The 20,937-nt window shown below is 41.5% G+C and overlaps 1 protein-coding gene across 1 annotated transcript in view; it reads left to right on the top strand.

Moving 5' to 3' along the window:
• The window catches only part of LOC104163111 (short transient receptor potential channel 5), a gene marked incomplete at its 3' end in the record, with an annotated part of 44,113 nt that overhangs the window by 16,277 nt on the left and 6,899 nt on the right, over positions 1–20,937 (top strand). The window contains exons 2-4 of the mRNA XM_009701999.1: positions 546–1,067; positions 15,405–15,741; positions 19,139–19,278. Coding sequence (XP_009700301.1) covers positions 546–1,067; positions 15,405–15,741; positions 19,139–19,278 — 999 coding nt within the window. The remainder of the gene's footprint in view (positions 1–545; positions 1,068–15,404; positions 15,742–19,138; positions 19,279–20,937) is intronic.

Below are 20,937 nucleotides of genomic sequence, written 5' to 3'. Positions count from 1 at the left end.
AGGGAAAAGGTGAGGAAGAGCTTTGCTCAGCTGCCGACCAGTGTTTGGTTTGGTTTGTATAGGGCCTGCAATGAGCAGGTTCTTGGCCTCCTAATGCGGAGATATAATGCAAATAATGATCGTTACAGAAATCGATTCAGTGTTCACTCTTTTCTAGACTTTCCTTTCTTTTTGTGTAATTACCTGGGCCTTTTGTCTTCCTTTTTTTGCCCACGAAAGTCCATCTTTTGGTATATGAACCAATAGCCATTTCAGAACAGGTTCATATATAAAGCATTCAGATGGGGATGCGACTGACTTTTACACCAGACTGGGAACTGAATGGTCACAGGTTCCTGCTTGGGAAGCAGACAGGCATGATTTGAGGGAAGATGGTTTTGCCAGAATAGCAGTGTGTGTGCATGCATGGATACAATAGGATTTAAAGAACAGAGGGTGTTATAAAAGCTCTGTTTTGTCATGACATCACTTCAAAAATATGAAGGAGGGACAAGTGATTCTGCTTTTCCACGTGAAATATGACTATGATTTGTCCCTCTGTGTAGGTTCCAACCTTGATGATGGACACCCAGTTTTCAGAATTCACTCCAGATATCACCCCAATAATGCTGGCGGCTCACACCAACAACTATGAAATCATCAAACTGCTTGTCCAAAGACGGGTAACAATTCCACGCCCACACCAGATCAGGTGCAACTGTGTGGAATGTGTCTCCAGTTCGGAGGTGGACAGCCTGAGGCATTCCAGGTCAAGGCTGAACATCTACAAGGCCTTAGCCAGCCCTTCGTTGATTGCCTTATCAAGCGAGGACCCCATCTTGACGGCTTTCCGACTGGGCTGGGAGCTGAAGGAGCTCAGCAAAGTGGAAAATGAGTTCAAGGCTGAATATGAAGAGCTTTCACAGCAGTGCAAGCGTTTTGCTAAGGACCTTTTGGATCAAGCACGGAGTTCCCGAGAACTGGAGATCATTCTTAATCACAGAGATGATCAAAGCGAAGAGCTGGATCCCCAAAAATGTCATGATTTGGCAAAGCTAAAGGTAGCAATAAAGTATCACCAGAAAGAGGTAAGAGTCATCTAAATGCCAAGGTGTGTGAAGGCTTCATGTATTGGGTAAAATGATTAATTTCTATAGTCTGCATGGGTTTGCTCAGGGTTGCTAGGTGAGAGCCAGCTGGGGTGAGTTAGGATTGAGTGGAGAGCCATGGGCAAATGGGTTAGTCACAAACCAGAAGGTTCAGTCCACCTTGGTGACAATGTGAATCTGATCACAGTTGAGGGCAACAGGACTGGAACTTGCTGCAGTGAGTTATGGTTTCTACGGCATCGATGCTTTCTGTTCAAAGATACTTGAATCCCATTGCATTGTAACCCATGCCCCTGCAAAGAACAGCCTTGAGAGATTTCCAGGCTTGTTAGCTCCGAAAGCTTTTCCCAGTAGCTGCTTTTATACAGGAACCAAAAGCTAGAAGGGATGGCCTGGCTCATGAAGGTCTTGACTTCAGGAAATAATATAATACACAATTCACTTCCTCCAGCCACCAAACACTTCCTAGCACCCATTCAACACTAACTCACAAGGGCCAGAGAAGCGACAGCAGCAAAAGAGAGCAGGAGAGATCAAGAGCACTCTCACTCTCCCAAATCTCCATGTTACCAGCAATTTTGTTACGTGAAAATGCTCATGTGATGCTAGGAAGTGGATCACATCGTGCAAATACTTCTTCACACTTGAGACACCTTGAGTTGATTCTTGCTCTTTGATTCATCCATGTTTTAGGAACTGAGAAACAGTTCCCAGAAATTCAAACTCCTGCCCATAGTACCAGAAGGAAAGACATTCTTCAGCTAAAGGGCACAGAGCCTTTCAGAATCCCTGCAAATCCAGATATTTATAAGTTGATTCAATAAAGACCACGAACCCAAGGAGAATGCTGACAACAGTTCCATTAGTTGGCTCTGGATTTTCTTTCTCTTTCCAAACCTGGACAGAATTTAGTAGATGATATATTACTGTTGGCCAGTGATGTTCCAGGTTATCTGAAGGAGGGATTTAGCTTGCTTGGTTGAGGAACTGAATTGCAATGTCTCTTACATTCTTCTGTGTCCAGAGGGTGACAGGAGTGCTGGAAAATCCTGTCACATTACTGTTTTCATTGTCTTCCTCACACTTGACGCTTTGTTTTATGCATTGACCCAGCTGACGACAGCTTGATATGATACATTACACCTCCTTTAATGGCTGCTCATGTCATCCGAGGTACAATAGTCAAGAAGTGAAAGATGCAGATTTTCCTTTCTTCCCTTTGGTCTGTTATGCCTCCTGAGTACCAGTCACTTGATGCAATAAGCTGGAACCAAAGCCTCAAGCTTTCTGGGATCTAGCACGGGGTCACTTACTGCTCTTATTGGGCTACTCCGGTGAAGTGTCAGCAAGGCTCACCGGCTTCATCTCAGGTTGTGTTTTTTACTCTACCTGACAGGGCTAGGTAACATCATAAGTGCTTTAGGGACACAAACAAGAATTAGTCTGGAAAAGGGTAATACGGTATATCAGGTCAAATGTTCCTCGAATCTAAGAAGAGCCAGAAACTCTTCTTCTGGGTTTTTTTACTGGCCTACTAGCTACAGATGCTGTACCCACATACACCCTTCAGCAGGCAGCATACCACTGGCACTGCTGGGTGTATTTCACCGCTGATTTCGATGTCTTATCGCAGTTCAGGCTCACTATTGACATCCGAGCATAAATCTGTGGCTACCCTTATCTTGTATTCACATTAAGAAACTGCAAATCTGAAAGAGTTCATTATATTTGAAATGTAATGCTGAACAGTCCTGAAGCTCTTTTATTTTAACATAACAAATTTTTAATCTTTGCTTGCTTGCTTGACAGCATTTATCTCCTTTTTTTAGGCATATTTGACTGAATTCCAAGCATATGGACAAATGCCATGTTTTGTGACATATTCATGACAGTTCCAGCATATAAATGATAGCAAATATGCTCTGTGTTGCCAGCTAAAGTCATGCTGTTTCCAGGTAGAATACTGGAGTGAGTTTGGGAAACCAGCACTACTGAATCCCCTCATCCTACCTGGTTATTCACAAATACCTGATGCATCCTGCAGGGTAGCGTTTGTATGCAACAAAATATGGCAGTGGTTTTCTTATTATGATAATTAGTCCAGTACAAACCACCAAGCAAGGTGCAAACATCATTGCCAGCTTCTGAAAAAAATGAGCAGGAACATTTGTCAGGGAGGCACTGAGAAATGCCTTTTAATCATGATTGAAGAGTATCAGACTGAGAGAATTTTTGTGGGGACAGGAAGGAAAATAGAAACAAGTTTGGTTTCGTGAAAGACAGTTCTGCAGAGAGAAATGTCAGACTTTTTAAAAGTAGATCATCTTGTTCCGCTGAAGATTTTTATGTCTTAATGTTAAATGGGATTGGATTGGATGGAGAAGCTTTTTGTATCTTACCGTTGACAAAGTTAGAAGTCAAATCTCCAGTAACCTAAGATGAAAATCCAAAGTGGACCTTAGTTATTTTCTGGGGCTGTAAATAGTTACTGCAGTTGTTCATTCTCTATATTCAGCATAAAAAATGCGTAATCTTACATTGATTTCAGTCTAATTGCTAGACAAATTTCCTGCAGCTTTTTTTCTTTTTGAGTGAAATAAACCTCAAAATTTCCCCCAAAATATGAAATCATTCTATTCCAGCTTAATCAGGCATATCCATTCAACTGCAAGATTCTTTCCAGAGAAGTTGTTAAGAGGGAATTGGTAAAGAGATTATTGCCTTTGAATGGAGGACCAGTACTGTGTGTTTTGGGTAGGAGTAGATCTTAAAGTTACTTTTTCTTTGTACCAGTGTAAGTGATCTGGGAATTCAAGAGTACTCTTCACTAGATATATTATTCAATGTTCTTCTCTCCAAGGCATTTCAGATGAACCCACCGTGCCTTTTTCTTTCCCTGCAATGTACTCCCATACTGAAGAATAGGTGCTGGTTTGTTCCAGATACAGAGAAGTAACAGCATTCAAATTTCTAGTGCAGGTTGATGATCTCTGGCAGTGAATATACAGGACTGAAAAAAATCCTGATGGGAAAAGCTAGACGTTTATGGGCAGTTCTTGCTCCAAAGTGGGCCCTTGGAGGGAAGCTTTTTAAAGCTAGTTAGGCTGCTAAATATGCAGGTAAGGAGGCCATAAGTTTTTAAACAGAATATAATCTGGTTAAGTGCCTAAATGCTGTTGGAGATTAGACACCTATCTTGCTGAGGTGTTTTGAAATTCCGCTGCTGAATTAGCTGCATCTTTTGGCACCTAGCTACTAGAGAAAAATCCGATCCTGTATGTGAATTTTTAGCAAACAATTAGCAATCAGCCCCACCAGGGACAGAAATCCCTGTTCTTTGCACTGAATCCATTAAACATACCCATGGTATCCACAACTTCATCTTTTGATCTGGCCTGAGCGCCTCAGTCTTCACAGTGAGCAGCCTGGACGAGGGCTGTATCCCCGCGTAAATCCCACTGCCAGTGCATTTCTGCCTCCTGACGCAGATACGGGTTTGTCTTTACAAGGGTAGAAAAACCTCCCGTTCTTTTTTTTTCAACAAAAAAACCTGGGACGTACAAGTTTTGATTACTCCCAGACTTTATGTGTGCTAAGTTATTTTATAAACTGACAAATGTGTGGCTCATGAGGAAGAAGACCTTTTTTCTTTGGAGGAGGGCCAAAACAATGGAGAAGAAATTTCTTGCTTTTCATGTTTGTTTTTAATAAGCCCATATAACCTAGAAGGTAAATTACTGTTTACACAGAAGGAAACATTTCAGTTATACAGGAAAGATTAAAATGTGCCCAAAGGTAGCTTTGTAGTATATTTTACGGTAGTAAATGTTAAAACTATGCTGTGCAATGTTCACAAGCTCCCCCTCCAGCTCATCTTAAGTGTGGAATGGTTGTGTCCTCAGTTTCAAATTACAAAAGGGCCCTGATCATTTCTTTAGAACAAAGGAAGGACTTAATAGTTGTGATCGGTGTTTGCATGGCAGTCACAAAATATTAGAAAAACATGAGGACAGCTTTAGTAGACTGCGAAACATGACGAGTTAGATCCAGTGCAGACATGTCAGTTTTCTCAGTCCACTTCCGAAATAAATTATTTTTCTAGGATCATGGCAATTCATGGTCTAAGAGACAAGTAGGTTTTTCATAAATGCTCTGTAGTATATGGCATTTGTCTTCATATTATTACTTTTCAAATTCTTTTATTCATGACTAATTTTGGAAGGAGAAAGATGCTGAAGACTTAATAGGAAAAGGCACAGCTCAGCTGTTGAGGATCAATCTGCACTATGCTGTTCTGGCCCCAAATTAGCTCTGCATTTGTTAATTTGTTTGTATTTCTAAGAAAAGATGGGGAAAAGTCATCTGTTAGGATCTTGCCAGTCACGTAAAGCACAGCTGTATGGACAGTGTACCATCGCTGTATTAGAGAATCAGAGCATAGGCAGAATGCAAATATAATTTTTATGTCCTTTAAGTTTTTTTTACATTGCCAAAATAATGTATAGCAACCATAGTGTAGCACTGAATCAGGTCTAAAAGGGCAGATTTCTCCTTGTATTTAACATTCTGCTCATATATACATTCAGCCTATTCCTGCTTTCCTGCTTTCCATCACAGGTCATTCACATCTTCAAAATGAAGTGAAACATCACAGTAGTGGGTTTTAAGTGCTTTCCATTTTTCTGGTACTGGTAGTTGCAAATGGCTGTGCAGGTTTAGTTTATATGTCTGTAGGAAACTCACACAATGCAAGGCACTCAGAAAAAAAAAAAATTAATTTACCTGTGACTCTATTGCTTAGTACTCGTAGTGACTTAGATCAAAGGAGTGCAGGAAATTCCCTCTCAGAAGTCTTAACCTTAGTCTGTCTTACTCAGTGTACTCTAATCAACGACAAGAAAGGAGAGAAGTGGAATTGTTTGCTTTTCTAATTTAAAACCAGTGCTCTTTGTTGTTTTCTCTTCAGGATGAAGCTTCAAAAGTTTTAGTTCTTTTTTTCCAGGACATTTACATAGACAAGTACCTCCTGAGATACAGTACTAAAGTGAATGAATAATCATTCCTGCCATGCCACATATTTTTCAGCTGTGTCTTGACTCTTGTCAAGTGTGTGGCTGCAGTTAGAGGCACAGCGTCATTCTCCAGGGAGTATGCATAAACCTGGCAAATTCTTAAGGGCACTTCAGTTAGTGTATAAAAAGAGCTTTTAAAAATATCAGAGATGCATGAAAAATGAAGTGCGAGGTCTGTGAAAATCAAGGCTCATCTGCTGCACCTTGTTTACCTGTTTTGAAAGCCGTTCGGGTATCTTGATGGATAGCCACAGATCTTTCTTTGCTTGAAGGCAGTGCTAAGTTATTCTCCTGTGGTTTTGTCTGTTTTCTTGCCCCACTGCCTGGAGGTATAATGATACAGGGCTGAATATTTGTATTGTGTTCTTTAAAGGCACAATAAAAAGCTAGCTTTTCGGTGAGCCTGCTCAGCTCAGAAGATCAATAAACAGGCTTTTACTTTCAGGTTTCTAGAATGAAATCATACCGTGCCGTGAGAAGATCTTTATTAGGACTAGATGGGGGAAGCAGATCTGCTCCTCGTGGAAGGTTTTTTCCTTTCTAGTGACCTGGAACATCCTTATCCCTTAGGGTATTAGATGGTGAGGATGATGTGGTTACGCTACGTCCAGATCTGTCCCACACCACAAACCCGAATGTAACTTTAGGGATTTCAAAAGCACTGAATGTCCAAATGTCAGCTTTCGTTTTCCAACAGAGTTCATTCAGTCATTATCGTATGCAGCAAAGTTACCATCTGATGTGTGAACAGTGGCCTATGCTAAATGAAGCTGTTTTTTTTCAAACTCGATCCCAGCAGGCAGATGACCGCATTACAAAATCTTCCATGCATGTAGTACTAACTGAGCTGTTATCAACAGTCTCAGCGGCAGGACTTTGGGGTGGCAGGTGGGAAGACTTATCTGCATTTGCACCCTTAAAAACAGTCTTGCCTGCTGATCGCTGGTGGGGCAGCAGGGTGAGTGGTGCATGTCTTGGAGCCCCTACTCTGTGGGTTTGTGCAGTTCCCAGATCTGCTTGTTCAGTTTTGGAAAGTAGCATGGTAATTTAACCCATACAGCTGCATTGTGTTACAAAAATTAGGACAAGTGGCTTTTAAGTGTAACTTCTCTTCAAACTTGGAAGAAGAAGAAAGAAGAAATATTCAGAGAACTGATGGTTCATCAATTTGACAAAGCGGACTTGAATGTTTATTTGAGGAAACTGTATTATTTGGTATATTATTCACGTAACACCAAAATGTTCTAACTTGATGAAGGTTAGCCACATATTGCAGCTGTCACAGAACAGAACTGCAGAAGACTATCTTTTGACAGCAAAATCATCGCTGACTAATCTTGCCATGCACAAATTTGAAAAAACAACATAAGACCGATATGTCAGTCAAGGACAAGGACTCTGCTTGTGTTAGTGTGATGTGTAGCAGGCAGTAAATGCCTGGATGATTCTTTAAGTAATTTCTGGTGCCTTGTGCCTCTGACTTAAATGATCTCTTGGACAAAGACAGGAAATATGTTGAAAGCTAAAGGGATTGCCACTGTTTTAAGAACATTCAAGAATGATTTAGTGAGTTCGTCAGTTCCCTTAACTTCATGTATCCCATCAGTCTTCTTGTCAGTAAGAGAAGAGGCTTGGGAAGCCAAAGTTAAAGTACAGGACATGATTGATTGGCTTTCTATAGACAACAGAATCTGGAAAGGAGAAGCGATGCCTTGTATATTGTATAAGCCAAGTGTTCAGTCTTACCACGTCTAGAAGGTCTAGAGTGCCTTTCAGAGTCAGCTGTATGTCAGCAATGAAGAGTGTATCATGTTATTTCATACTTCACTTTGAATCATACCCTGAAATAATAAACTCTGTGGAAGAAGTATTGCTATGGATTCTTCCTTTTGGATATAGAAGCGGTCATTGTTATTTATCTGATTTCTAAATTTCAGCTTTACTTCTGTCGCTTAGTGAAGAGTGTTACAAAACTCTATAAAGAACAGAGATTCCACTCCCCTTACACCCCTTACATATACATCAGATCCATCATCACCCGGACGAGCCATTTAGGTGTCTCATGATGGAGAACACAGTCACCTCATAGTTTTTCACTCCAAGAAAAGTGAGATGGATAGATGGGTTAATCATAACCCCCTCCCAAACTGAGATCTCGTGCAGAATGGCATTTAAGAACTGTGACTGCAGTTTCTGTGTTCTTATGCTTTCTCCACAAACCCCAGCTAGCTGAGTAAACATCCTTCAGCAAAGCTTATGTCCTCCTCACCCTACGATGGTGGTATTACTCAGAAGCAGAGGTAGTCTTTAGAGGTTCCCAAGAATGTGAGAAGTGTTTATAGTATGCTGGTCTGTTCTTTCCTGGATATTGGAGTAAATTTACTCATTCAGGAGAAGGTAAGATAGAAAGAAAAAAACCCTCAAAATTAAATAGTTTCAGCCTAGATATTTCTCAGGTCAGAAAGGAAGCAAATGAAAAATATTTTTAGAACTTTTTATTAACACTAATAGGGTAAAGTAGGTATGTATTTAAAAATACTTGCGAATGACTTTTAAAATTCTCGTGTTTGCTTTACTTATCACTTATTTAATGTAAATGTTAGAAATTCACTAGGGAGAATAAACCCAGCCTTTTACTTAAAAGTCAATACCTTCTGCACTTCAGCTAAAGCCTGTGAGAGCTCCCGGTATTCATTTGCAAGACCTGTAACTCTTGAGGTGCTGCCTGCAGGAGGACTTAGGAAACTCTGCAAGATTTGTCTCTATAAAGTTTTTAGCCTGAGTGTTTTTTCATTGCTTCCATAGGATGTGTCTGATATCCCCTGTTCAGCTCTTGGACACCAGTTAGTGTGTTGTGAATTAATTGACTCTCTCTTAGGTATATCGCTCGTATTCAGCACCTGCTTGTACTGCAGCGCTCTGCCTTTGGAAACCCATCTATACCTATTTCATCTTTGTAACAGAACTGTATCCTGGAATGTTTGCTGAAATACACCCTACAGGAATTTATTTATCAACTATTTAGCAGTCTGCTGTCTGCTAAAATAAATGCTGAAAAATTTTGCTTATGTCTGGACTCTTGCTCAGGGTCTGACTCAGACAAACCCTGTTCTGGTGGGGTGTTTGCTAGCAGAGCATGGCCTCCAGAAGCACCGCGCAGCAGCTTGCCTTTATTCAATGCAGAATTTATGTCTGCACTTAAATCCTGCTGACACAGGCCATAAATACAAACCTATAGCTAAACACACGTTTAAGCGCTCTGAGTAGAGATAGATTTAATTTCAAGCTTAAATACTCTGTTAATGGCTTCTTCCATGGGTAGGTACCCAGGATTTGCACGCCTCTACTTTTATCCTAGAATATGTGTGACCTCTTTTATTTAAACATTTAACCAATCCAACATAAATTTGTGAGAACTATGCATTTTGGTGGAACTGTAGCAGGCTTTTAGAGGTTATTCAGTCTTTCCATTTGTCAGCATGCACATCACTGGTGAACTTCCAGTCGCTACTGCTTAAGCTGAGTTCATGTCTGCTACCATCAAGAGATGTGTTATGGATAGGAGACCTTTAGTTAAGATTCATGTGTCATCATCACTTAAAATATTTTAAGAACAGATTAGACAAAATTCTGTAGAATCTGAGGCCATATGTTCATCTGTGGAGGATCTGGAGTTTGTTTTATTCACCAGCAGAGGGATTGAGCAGTTTGGGTAGCACCTGGTTTTCCTGAAGGACTCTTCCAGCTCAGCTAGTGATCGTCTTAATGGCAGGAATGACTGCCATTTGGATTTGCATCAGTGCCTCACTGTTTGCAGTAACAGGCATGTGAGTAGCAGCTGTGTTTTTGATAGGATATTCATCCTGTATTTTCCTGAGAAAAAAACTATTATCTCTTGGAAGTGCCCGATGAGGAATGTTGAGTTGTAGTCCCTTTTCCCTGAGTTATACAGCCTCCCCTTCAACTTCTTTGTCTCATTTCTTCCTTTTTTCCCTATTGCAGAAAGTGCTTAATTAACAGGATGAACAACCATTAGGTGTTTACCCTCTGCAGCTCACACTTCAGCAGCAGAATGTAAATAACTTTGCAGTCATTAACAAGGTTGAACTTTAAAAAGGAATGTGCTACAAAAGAGGATTTTCTTACTCATCTCACTGTTTGCAACACTGCAAACTTCAGGAGGCTGGTATTTCTTATGTAGAATATCTGGTCTCATAAGGCTTACTGGCTCTCTGCAGCAGACATCAAATTAGGCCACAGATAGTTTCCCTCTTCTGTCTTGGGCCAATGTAGAAATGTAACTCTTTGAGTATTGGCCACTGAAATTTCCTTTAAGAGCAAGCAAACTGATACAACCACCGCATTTCCTTTCTTCCTCAGAAGATCCTGTTCGTGGTAGGAAATGGAGGCCAAGTGGTTTGTGTGTTGCACTGGAAGCGCGTTGTGCTACTTGGTTCTTAGCAGGAGCATCTGCAGAATTTGGGAGTGCAGGAAGAAGATGGGTTTTAAAAGTTCATTTCTTTGCATGCCATTTCATGTTCCTGAAGTCGAAGTTAGAGTGAAGAGGATCACTTCATTGCCCAGTGTGACCCCTGTGCCTGTTGACGTCATGCCAAGCGTTACAGCATGCTTGGGCTATTGGACAGTGTGTATTAAGCTTTGTGGGTTAAGACATTAAGATTTGGCATTGATCGATAAACCCAAGCCGGTGGTAGGACTGACAGTGTAGGAGTTCCCTGTATCTTCATGGAAGGAGAGAAATTCTTGCCAGTTGATTCTGAAAATTGAGGTATGAAAGGCTGCGCTCTCCCCAGTCCATCTGCAATTGTATTGATGTTTGTGGGGTAGGTACTTCGGTGCCTGGGCAGGTCACCCCTGCTAGCGACCTGGGATGAAGAGGGACATAGACCTGCTGCTCCCAGCCCTGCCCGGCCGCACTGTGCTCGCCAGCACTGGGAGGAGGAGTCTGTCTTCAGGGACATCTGCCGTCAGTCTGCCAGGGAGAGGGTGCGAGGCAGTACCTTGGCAGGATGGGACAGGGCTTTCTACTGCCTGGAGAATGGCAATGGCATTTATCCTTTTCATGACAGAACTGGATTCACAGGAAATCTATATTCTTTACAGATTTGGCTAAAATATGTACTTATGCTACTACATCAGACACTGCAGTTGCCCAATTGTCACACAGACTGCAAAATCTAGCTCGGTTCATGTGAAAATCTGCCTTTCCAAAGCTGAAATAGCTTTAATTGTAGAGGGCAGCAGCATATAATAATACCCCCAAACACAGTGACCTTGCAGGTATTCAGCTGCCGTGTTTTAGCTGCTGTGGGATACGGTGCTGTTGGTGAGATCTAACCTATTGAAATGAGTGTCAGACGGGAACTAAAGTTAATTTCATGGCTCCCATGCCACGTTTGGCTCTCAGTGGTAACCTCACTGGGAGCTGATGTAGCTGACTGATAGAAGGACTCGGTCCTGCTTATTAACAGAGGGCTTTGCAGTTACAAATTAGTGCTTGTTCATCTGTGAAGAGCATTCACTATCACCATCCACAGCAAGAGTACAGAAAAGAACTCCAACAAACTCCAAACAGAAGAGCTTGTTGGCAGCCGTCACGATAATCAGAATAAACGCAGAGAAATACTGTGCTCAGCCCCTGCGATGTCTATCAGGGAGCTATTTCAGTTGCTCCCTGAGGCATTCACATCTCAGCCCATCTGTGTCTGATCCTAAATTACTTATGACTGTGAGAGATAAGGGATTTCCCCATAGATAAGGGGAGGGGGGGTGGAACATAATTTTTGTGTTTGATATTTATATTAATGGCACAGCATGCAGAAAGCATTTAATTCCTGAGAAGCAGAATTTAGGTGACATAAAAATATCAGTAAAGATAGGATATTAAGAAAAAGACACTCCATCCAGTAGCTGCTTTTTTTTCCCTTAAAAATTTTCCCCTTGGTAGAGGATCAGGTGACAATGAGTATGATGAACACTGAAAATGAAATTCTCTAATAGCACAATCCAGCTGCAAGCCAAATGTTACACAAAGACCCTGGCAAGACTGAAAGAAGACAGAACATAAAAGATTTTGTATTACAGTAGTCTCTACCGTCAAAGTGCTTTGCAAACCTGACTGAAGTTGCTGATCTCACTTCTTGGAAAGGCAAAGATACTTATCTCCATTTTCAGAAGCCAGGAGACTGAGCATCTTGCCCACTGGTGACACAGTGGCATTGTCCTCACAAGAAGGTACTCTGAGTTGCATCTTATCTCCTAGTCATTAAGTGAACTGTATCTTCAGCTAGGGACAGGTTCTGCTCAACAGGTAATGGAGAAGGAGCTTGCGCTTTGGATTTCCTCCCCCAGAAATGCATCTACAGGCAATGTTATGCCAGCACTTCCACAGGCTTCATAGTACTGAATGTTTAGTTCGTACATTAGCTGAATTGAGTATAAATGCCACCTTTTGAAAGCATTTCTTTTCATTAATGCAGCCGTCAGAACATTCTCCATCATGTCTGTGGGATGATGTCTTCTGCTGCCATTTGTAATAGAGATTGGAGGCTCCTGTAATGCAGCAGTCCTTGAAAAACAATGCTTGATACCATGCTTGTTATGTATTGGAGAAGTACACTGTTTGCAAGTCATATGCTAATCTTCTTAAACAAATAGAGAGCTTCGGGTACATCTGCCTCTGATTCTGGACCATCCACAAAACTGGGACAATACGCAGTTTTGTAAATGATCACGATCTCTCTTTTTCGTTGTGCAGAAACTTTAACTGATACCAAATCCTGTCACATATGGTATGTTCATGTGAAATGGTAAAAGACTGTGATATATACATCTATGGTAAATGAAAGGCTTTGCAAAAAGGTGAAAAAACATATTTGGGACCCTGCTTCCATGGAAATTGAACTTGTACTCAGGAAAGGCCTTGGCATAGTAGTGTTGGAGAAGTCAACTTGCTTTTTCAGATCTCAGTTCTGTCTGCTTGCAAAGTAGATATAAGATTGTTTCCTTAACTTTATGAAGAAATTTGAGATTACGGATGTTAAAAAAAGTTCCACGATATTATTACCATTTCAGGCTACTTCACACCTAAAAGGGCTAAAGCTGAGCTTTTTCATGTTTTTATATTTAATGTGCATTGATTTAGCAGTATGAACCGTAGACGATCTTTAACGAGTTGAGCATTCAATGGTTCAGTCTAGTCAATGAATTTCATGGTTTAGTCTAGGTAACACCACCGAGAAGCAAAGATGAGGCTGACATTCACAGGACTACTAGGGAAATAGCTGGTTTCTGTATTCTTTCAAGTTAACACAAAGTTACTGATAAGCAATTGGTTCTTTAGACAGTACACGAAAGGCTTAGTTGACTTCATTATAATTCAGGATTCCAGTGTTTCTGCACACTGGAAACTTTGTTTTTCAGCCAGCTATAGTCCTTGCACTGCCTGAGATCTAAGCTGCAATATTTACTAATTTGAAATCTGTGATTTATAAGTTGGACTAGTACAAGTTAGAAAAAGCCTACATTGGTGAGTGCTTAGCCTTACCTTTAATAAAGACAGCATTTGTGACATTAGGGAGAGTTTCCTTCTGTGGTGTGCTTACATTTCCCTTAGGCCATTTTCAGTGAGGTCAGGATGGGCTTGATTGGAAAATTTAATGGCTTTTTCCATTTACATTCCCTTTTGCCAAGCTGGTCTTTAAAGCTGCTCTTTCATGATGTGTGAATTTCTCTCCCTTTGAAGAATTAACATCAGATACAACACAGAAAGAAGATTTTAGAAATGAGCTATTAGGCAGGGAAGAGGCACTTTTAAGATGCTTGCAAGTTGCACAGCAACCAGAAGAACATATAGTCATTTGATTTCTCAAATGACTCTGACTTTGACTCAAGAGAAAAACAGTTTTATTCTCCGCTTAGAGCTTTCTATCATATGTGATAAAGAGAAAATGTGTTTATACATTTTTGCCCTCAAAAAAAAGTTGTACCTCATCTCGGAGAAACAGCAGCATCTATTACCATGTAAATTGCCACAGAACACATGCGGTCACAGCTCCTGTTTGTGATCTTAAATGAGAAAACATATCAGTGTAACCTTCCGTTTCTTCTAGCTTTCAGATATAACGCGCTGACCCTTCTGAAATCATAGATTAAAAACCAACCAACCAAATGACAATTGACGCTTCATGTTTTTTCAGTTTCTGTAGAATTGTTTCTTTCATTACTGACCCCAGTGCAGAGCCCAGTGAGAAATCTGAATTTAGCAGATCAGAAGTATAACTTCATTAAGATGGGTTAGAAATTAAATACATAAAGAAAAACACAGTTGTCTTGGTCTTGCAGACATCTCTAATTAGCTATGGGTCTGAATTCCGAAGGCTGTTAGGTATTAGAACAGTCTGGAGGAGCTGCAGCCTGAGCACGTCTGGTATGGAGTCGCTGAGATGCAATAAATCACCATCATAATGCTATTTTTGACAGAGTGAAAGTAAACTTTCAAGTGTCACTTTTGGTACTGTGATCAAAGATTTCTTTTTGCCTCTGCTTCATCTCTTACATTTTACAACTGCTCTCTTCCTTAATAGCAAGGCATGTTTACAAGTGTGCTGTCCTGCTTCCCAACAGATGTAACCTGGCTGAGCTTCACGTTACTGTGTGCCGTCTCATGCCCAGCCCAGCCCACACACACATATGCTGGCCTCCTTGCACAAAACCACGTGCAGCACCCCACACACTTCTGGAGACATTCTCTCTCACCCTCTCTCACACACACACAGACTCTCAGAGTTTTACACCTTTTCCCTCCTGTCTCATCTTTTAGTCACTTCTTAAAGATGCTGACAGTGATTTGTTTGAGGCAGTCGAAACCTGAAACATTCTGAAAAGAAACATGCTGAAAGAGAAACTCATGGGAAGAGAAAAAGCTCGTAGTAATTTTTGTTGTATCACTTTTGCATGAGGCTTCATGTGTGGTGAGTGACTGATCTACATAAGGATGCTTCAAATAAAAAAAACCTCATAGAAGAAATCTTAAATCCTGTGTAGAAAAATAAGAGCCAAATGTTGCTCCTTTCTTCCCTCTGTCTCCAAAATATGCTTTTCCACCCCATAGCCAGCTCCAAACTTAATATGAGGGTCTGTGTGGGCTCTAACACATATGTGAGAGGGAGTGCACATGCAGTACCACTCAGTAATAATCTTTCTTTTTTTATTTCCTCCTCAGTTTGTTGCTCAGCCAAACTGCCAGCAGCTACTCGCAACACTTTGGTATGATGGTTTTCCAGGATGGAGGCGGAAACACTGGGCAGTAAAACTCTTGACGTGTGTCACCATTGGACTGCTGTTTCCTGTGCTATCCGTGGCATATCTGATTGCACCGAAGAGCAGGCTGGGACTGTTCATTAAAAAGCCATTTATAAAGTTTATCTGCCACACTGGCTCTTACCTAACCTTCCTCTTCATGCTCCTGCTGGCATCGCAGCACATCGTCAGGACTGACCTTCACATGCAGGGACCACCTCCCACCATCGTGGAGTGGATGATCCTGCCCTGGGTTCTAGGTAAATCAGAAACATAAAAATGCCTGAGCCACAATCGCCTGGCTCGCACCCATGGCAACTGTGCAGAGACTCATTCCTGATCTCAGCATCATCAGCATGTAAAGAGATTTGGCAGCCAGCTTCAGTAACTGCATAAAACAGCTGGGCTCCTTCTGGAACAACAGATCCTGTTGGCCTAGGGCTCTTCTGCTGTTCATATTGCCATCTGACATGCCTTTAGACATGACCCTGACTAAACCGCAGCAGACACAGCTCTCTCCCTGCTTCCCCCATGCTCCGTGCGAGGAACAGGTCAGGAGTTAGCTTCTGGGTCACGCCAGTAACAACTAGTGTCGCTTCTCGTGCCGGCTTAGTTCTGCTGGCTAGTACATGGCAGAAGGCAGCGCCGAGAGCTGTGTCTCTGCTTTCGCCTTCTCACCAATCTGCTCCTGGAGCCAGCGCGCCTTCTCGTGCCGGCTTAGTTCTGCTGGCTGGTACATGGCAGAAGGCAGTGCCGAGAGCTCTGTCTCTGCTTTCGCCTTTTCACCAATCTGCTCCTGGAGCCAGCGCACAGGTACCAGGCCTCTTTATTCCTGGGCTCCCAGGTTCCCAAATAGCCTACAGGAGGGCAGAAAAGGGAAGATATATCTCACTCTGCCATATGCTGATAAACACTTGACCAAATCTATATCGAGTGCTCTAATATAAGCAGCAGAAGGAGGGAGTATTTATTATCAGAAGGTTAAATGTGAAGGTCTTATTCCAGTCTGGCTTGGGCAGCCACAACAGTGAAGAAAAGGAGGTGTCCATGTTCCTGAGGGCACGATGTACGGGTGAGGTAGTGAGACAAGAGGGGAGAAAGCAGATAGAGCCACTGAGGGAGAAGAGCAGAGAAGCATAGTTGGCTAGATTTTTTATGAGAGAGAAGTATTTACCTTTCAAACTGATCTCCAACACAACAGCAAGTGAAAACCCGTGGACTCCATTAGAAGTGTGATCTCTCCTCTAACTAAGCTCCTATCTCCCTCGCGGTGCCGTTAACCTGTAGCACCACCATGAGCTCAGCTGTTAGGAGAAGGCCTGCTCACGGGCAATGGTTTCCAGACCTTTATAGCTCTCCTCCAGCCTCTGCCCATACAGCCCAGGTCAGTTCAAGTGCAAAACCCCAGAGGTCAGGTAACAGTGAATTGCAACTGTCTGGTAGGCATCAGTGGCCTGGAAAGCCAGGGTGATGCTTTCTGAGCACACCTCTCACAAACCTCAGTCTCTGGAGCTCTCCTTATGGCTCCTCAATGCTTCTCACGGATCCATCTCTGCTTCCCTCTGTGCTGGCTTCCCTCTCCCGATAACAGCGGGCCCCAGCTCCGCATTCCTGTGGTGCCTCTGGATCAGGCTGGTTCTGTGCTGAACGAACCTAGCTATTCTCCATGCCAAACCTAAAATTGCTGATGGAAAATGAGGAAAGAAATTAAGAGTTGCAAACGTTCACAAATCCCTTTCCATCATGACCCAGGGCACTTTGCTCCTGGCATAGCTCTACCACAACTTACAAATGGTAACTCAAACCTCATTATCTTATTAAACTGATTTATGGCACTGAAGTGCATGTGTTGGTAGAAACTTCAGAATAAGCTGCGAAGGTTAAATGTCTTTTCTGAGCTTTGATGATCTCTTCACTTTATCCTTAACTTCATGGTTAAAATTGAGGGAAATGGTAGGCATTTCAGCAAAACTGATTTGCAGATGAAAGAAGGATAATCCATTAAAAAAAGCCTTTCAAAATCACCTCTTACAGCTGTCTGCTCTTCTTTTTGAGTTCCTTTGTTTCGGATAAATAGGGATATTGTGGGATCATTTATTAAATGGAGAAATTGGAACAGTTTCACCAGATTAAAGGTTATTATTTAAGAAATATTTTCCACTATAAAAGGAAAGGGAGAACAGGCATACACAGCATTGCTGTAACTATAGTAACCAGCAATGATAACTCACTATAAATACAGTGTATCAGTTTTTCAACAGGCTTCTCTCCATTGATTTATTTTATTTTATGTTTTTGTGTGCATGCAAAGATTTGGAGGCAGCTGTAATACAATTACCTTATTGGCCTTGACATTATGCTTGCCTGACCATTGACCTGCTGACTGGCAGCTGAAGAGCTAAGATTGATACTTGGAGGTTTGCAGCAGTTCATTTCAACATCATCTGCTCTTCAGATTGAACTTTCAGGTCCTAAAACTTGAGTTGCAAGTAGCATTTCAGTGACCACTGCAGCATCCTGTGGTTAGGTATGGGTAGCAATTTGGGTAACTATATTGGTAATGCACCTGGAGGTGTATTTTGTTGTAGTTTTTTTTTTCTTTTCACACGTTTCAAGTCTTCATTCAAGGATAATGTAAACTGGGTAATTCAAAATAGCTGGGGGCTCTAAAGACATTCTCAGAAGCATGTAGGTGATGAAGGAGCCTAGCTACCATTTGCTTTTTAATGGGGCTTAAGCTCTCAAAAATACTTACACCACACCGTTCTATCATAAAGGATGTGTAAGTTACTTAAAATTAGAATTGTATGCCAGGTGAGTTTAGCAGTCTGGTAATGAACTTCACCCCTCCAGCTGCAAGGAGGTATAGTGAAGGTGAGCAAGTGCCAAAAATTATTACCAGAAGGCATTTCAGAGTTGAGATGATAGGCTCTGGCCATATCCTCAGGAACAAATGATCACCTCGCAAAACCCATAGCCGTATTTGACGTTAGGTGAGTCATTGCTGAGAGATGCCATGCCAGGCTGCGGTGCCCTTTTTCATGCTGAGTCCTACCTTTTTTTTCACCAATAGTCCCTATGGGCTTTTTTGTGCAGCAAGATGCATAAATGCAGTGACTGAGCATAGAGAATGAATTCGCTTCTTCCTTCTTTGGTGTGATATTTCCAGGTCAGGGAGGAAATGTACTGGCACGCAGAAGCTGGTACTAGTGTTGCGTGTTCTGCAGAGAAAGTCAGGAAAAATCAGTACTGTCCAACTGAGCAATGAATTACTTAACATTTCTATGAGACCAGACAATCTATTATGAAGTATACCAAATACAGTTGCTTAAATAGTTTATTCATGTAGAACAAATTTCATCTGAGCCAATCCGCTCATACTAGTTATAATTAACACGTTTCAAGCAGTCTCCTTGTGTGTGTATCTGGAGCCCTGGCTAGGAAACCTAGGTCTTTTTCATATCTCTCTAGACTACATTCCCCACAAAGTTATAAAATGTCCCATAATCAGCAGTATTATACTTTGTAGGAGACAGGAGGGATGAGACATTTTTTCCAAGCTGTTAATTTAGAATTGTCTTTTATTACATCAGATGTACACAGTGCTTTAATGGCAAATAATACCTTGTCATGACAACGAACTCTTTCTTTCTACAGGTTTTATCTGGGGAGAAATCAAGGAAATGTGGGATGGTGGATTCAATGAGTACGTACACGACTGGTGGAATCTGATGGATTTTGCAATGAACTCCCTCTATCTTGCAACTATCTCCCTTAAAATTGTTGCCTACGTCAAGGTACAGTAACTTGGGGGAGAGAACTTGCTTGTGAGAACTGTAGTACACAGTGTAGACACTGTCAAAATCAAAATTACAGATCAAAGAGAATCGCTGCTTTTCAAGCAGTCCAGTTTTGAAAATCCACCTGGAAAGCTTATTAATTTGTTTGGAGAATGATCGTCCTTCTCATCCTGACTCTTTGATTAAGACTGAAGTAGATTGTTTGGGCATTGGGTAGAAGTTTCCCCACTTGCTGTCCATTTTGTAGCTACTCTGTTGCCAAAGATACGTTTTGTTTTCCATACTGACACTGGACCTGTTTGAAGAATGCTAGATATAGTGAAAACATGATTTTTAAATAAAACAGTGAAGGAGAAACAAGAATAGGGTTATCTGAAAACATCTACAGCCAAGGTTTATCATCTGTAGTCCTACAGATCTGTGGATTACTAACCAGAAGTTTGTGAAAAGTCTACTAAGAAAAGCAAGCCTGCTAGTAGGAGGCTTCCATCTGATATAAAGGAGTCAATTTACTCTCTTCGATATATAGTTTTAAGGTATAGGCAAGGAAATGACAAAGGAGCATGCTGGATCTTTAACACCATGTAAATTCTTCACTGTCATGTTCCATTAATGGCAAGAATGCACATCAGAGCTCATCCTCAAAAGCACATTTATAAACGTCTGATGCTCCAAGTTAGCGTATGCACATGTTTTGAAGCCAGAGGCTGGCCTGAAGCACTTTCTGTCTTTCTTTTTCAAAGACACAGACAAGACACAAATGGCCTCCTCAAACTTCCTCCTTCAGTTGGAGCTGCATGCTTGGTCTGATTCTTTTCTTGGTATGAATCAGCAGTAACTTCACTACAGTTGGTGTAATTACACAGGTGTAAATCAACTAACTGGAGTCTGTTCCTTGGCCACTTACGTGCTTTCTAGGTTTGCTGCGCTGCTGTGTTGGTTTTGCCTCGGTAGAAGGGTCCTAATTCTTTTAGCCCAGGTCATTATAACCAGGACAAGCACTTCCCCAAAGCAACCTCGTTTAGTCCCGTCCAAGCATGTATGCAGGCAGAGAGGAAAAGAGAAGAAAATTTCACAAAGCTCATTGACTCCAAAATGGCAAGGCTTTTATAAAAATACTCTTTAGCAAGCAGTCCTGCTATGGGACCTTTTTAAAATCCAGAAGGCTGCATAGTGGTGAGTTAGTTTTTCAAAGGGAAAAGCTTTAATAGTTGCTGCTCCCTGAAGAGGCAGCTCTGTAACAGCATCAAAGCAGGAACAGATTACATCTTTTTTTCTCCCAACATTCAGAACCAGTGAGGAAATTACAGGCTTGAAAGCTTGGTCTTTAAACTGGGAGCAATACAAAAAAATGCTGGAAATTGTAAGATTCGTGAACAAATCTTAAAATGTTAACAATCTCGTTCTTTCTCTTTCTCACACACAAATTACTAGAAGAGCTGTGCATGCACACATTTATACAGTCACATACTGAGATGTAAACTCACAGCCAAACCACAGGTACAAAGGAAGTACAGCTTTGTTCATACACTCTGTAAGAACTACAGAAAATTACAGGCTAACTACAGAGACCTATACGCCAGCACACAAAAGAATGCTTACAGGAATATATCTGAGTACAGATCAGACCCACTTGGATTAAACCTGACTGATCTA

The sequence above is a fragment of the Cariama cristata genome, unplaced genomic scaffold (genome assembly GCF_000690535.1).
Source record: "Cariama cristata isolate BGI_N322 unplaced genomic scaffold, ASM69053v1 scaffold9716, whole genome shotgun sequence".
Lineage (NCBI taxonomy): Eukaryota > Metazoa > Chordata > Aves > Cariamiformes > Cariamidae > Cariama > Cariama cristata.
This window is presented reverse-complemented; position numbering and strand designations above follow the sequence as displayed.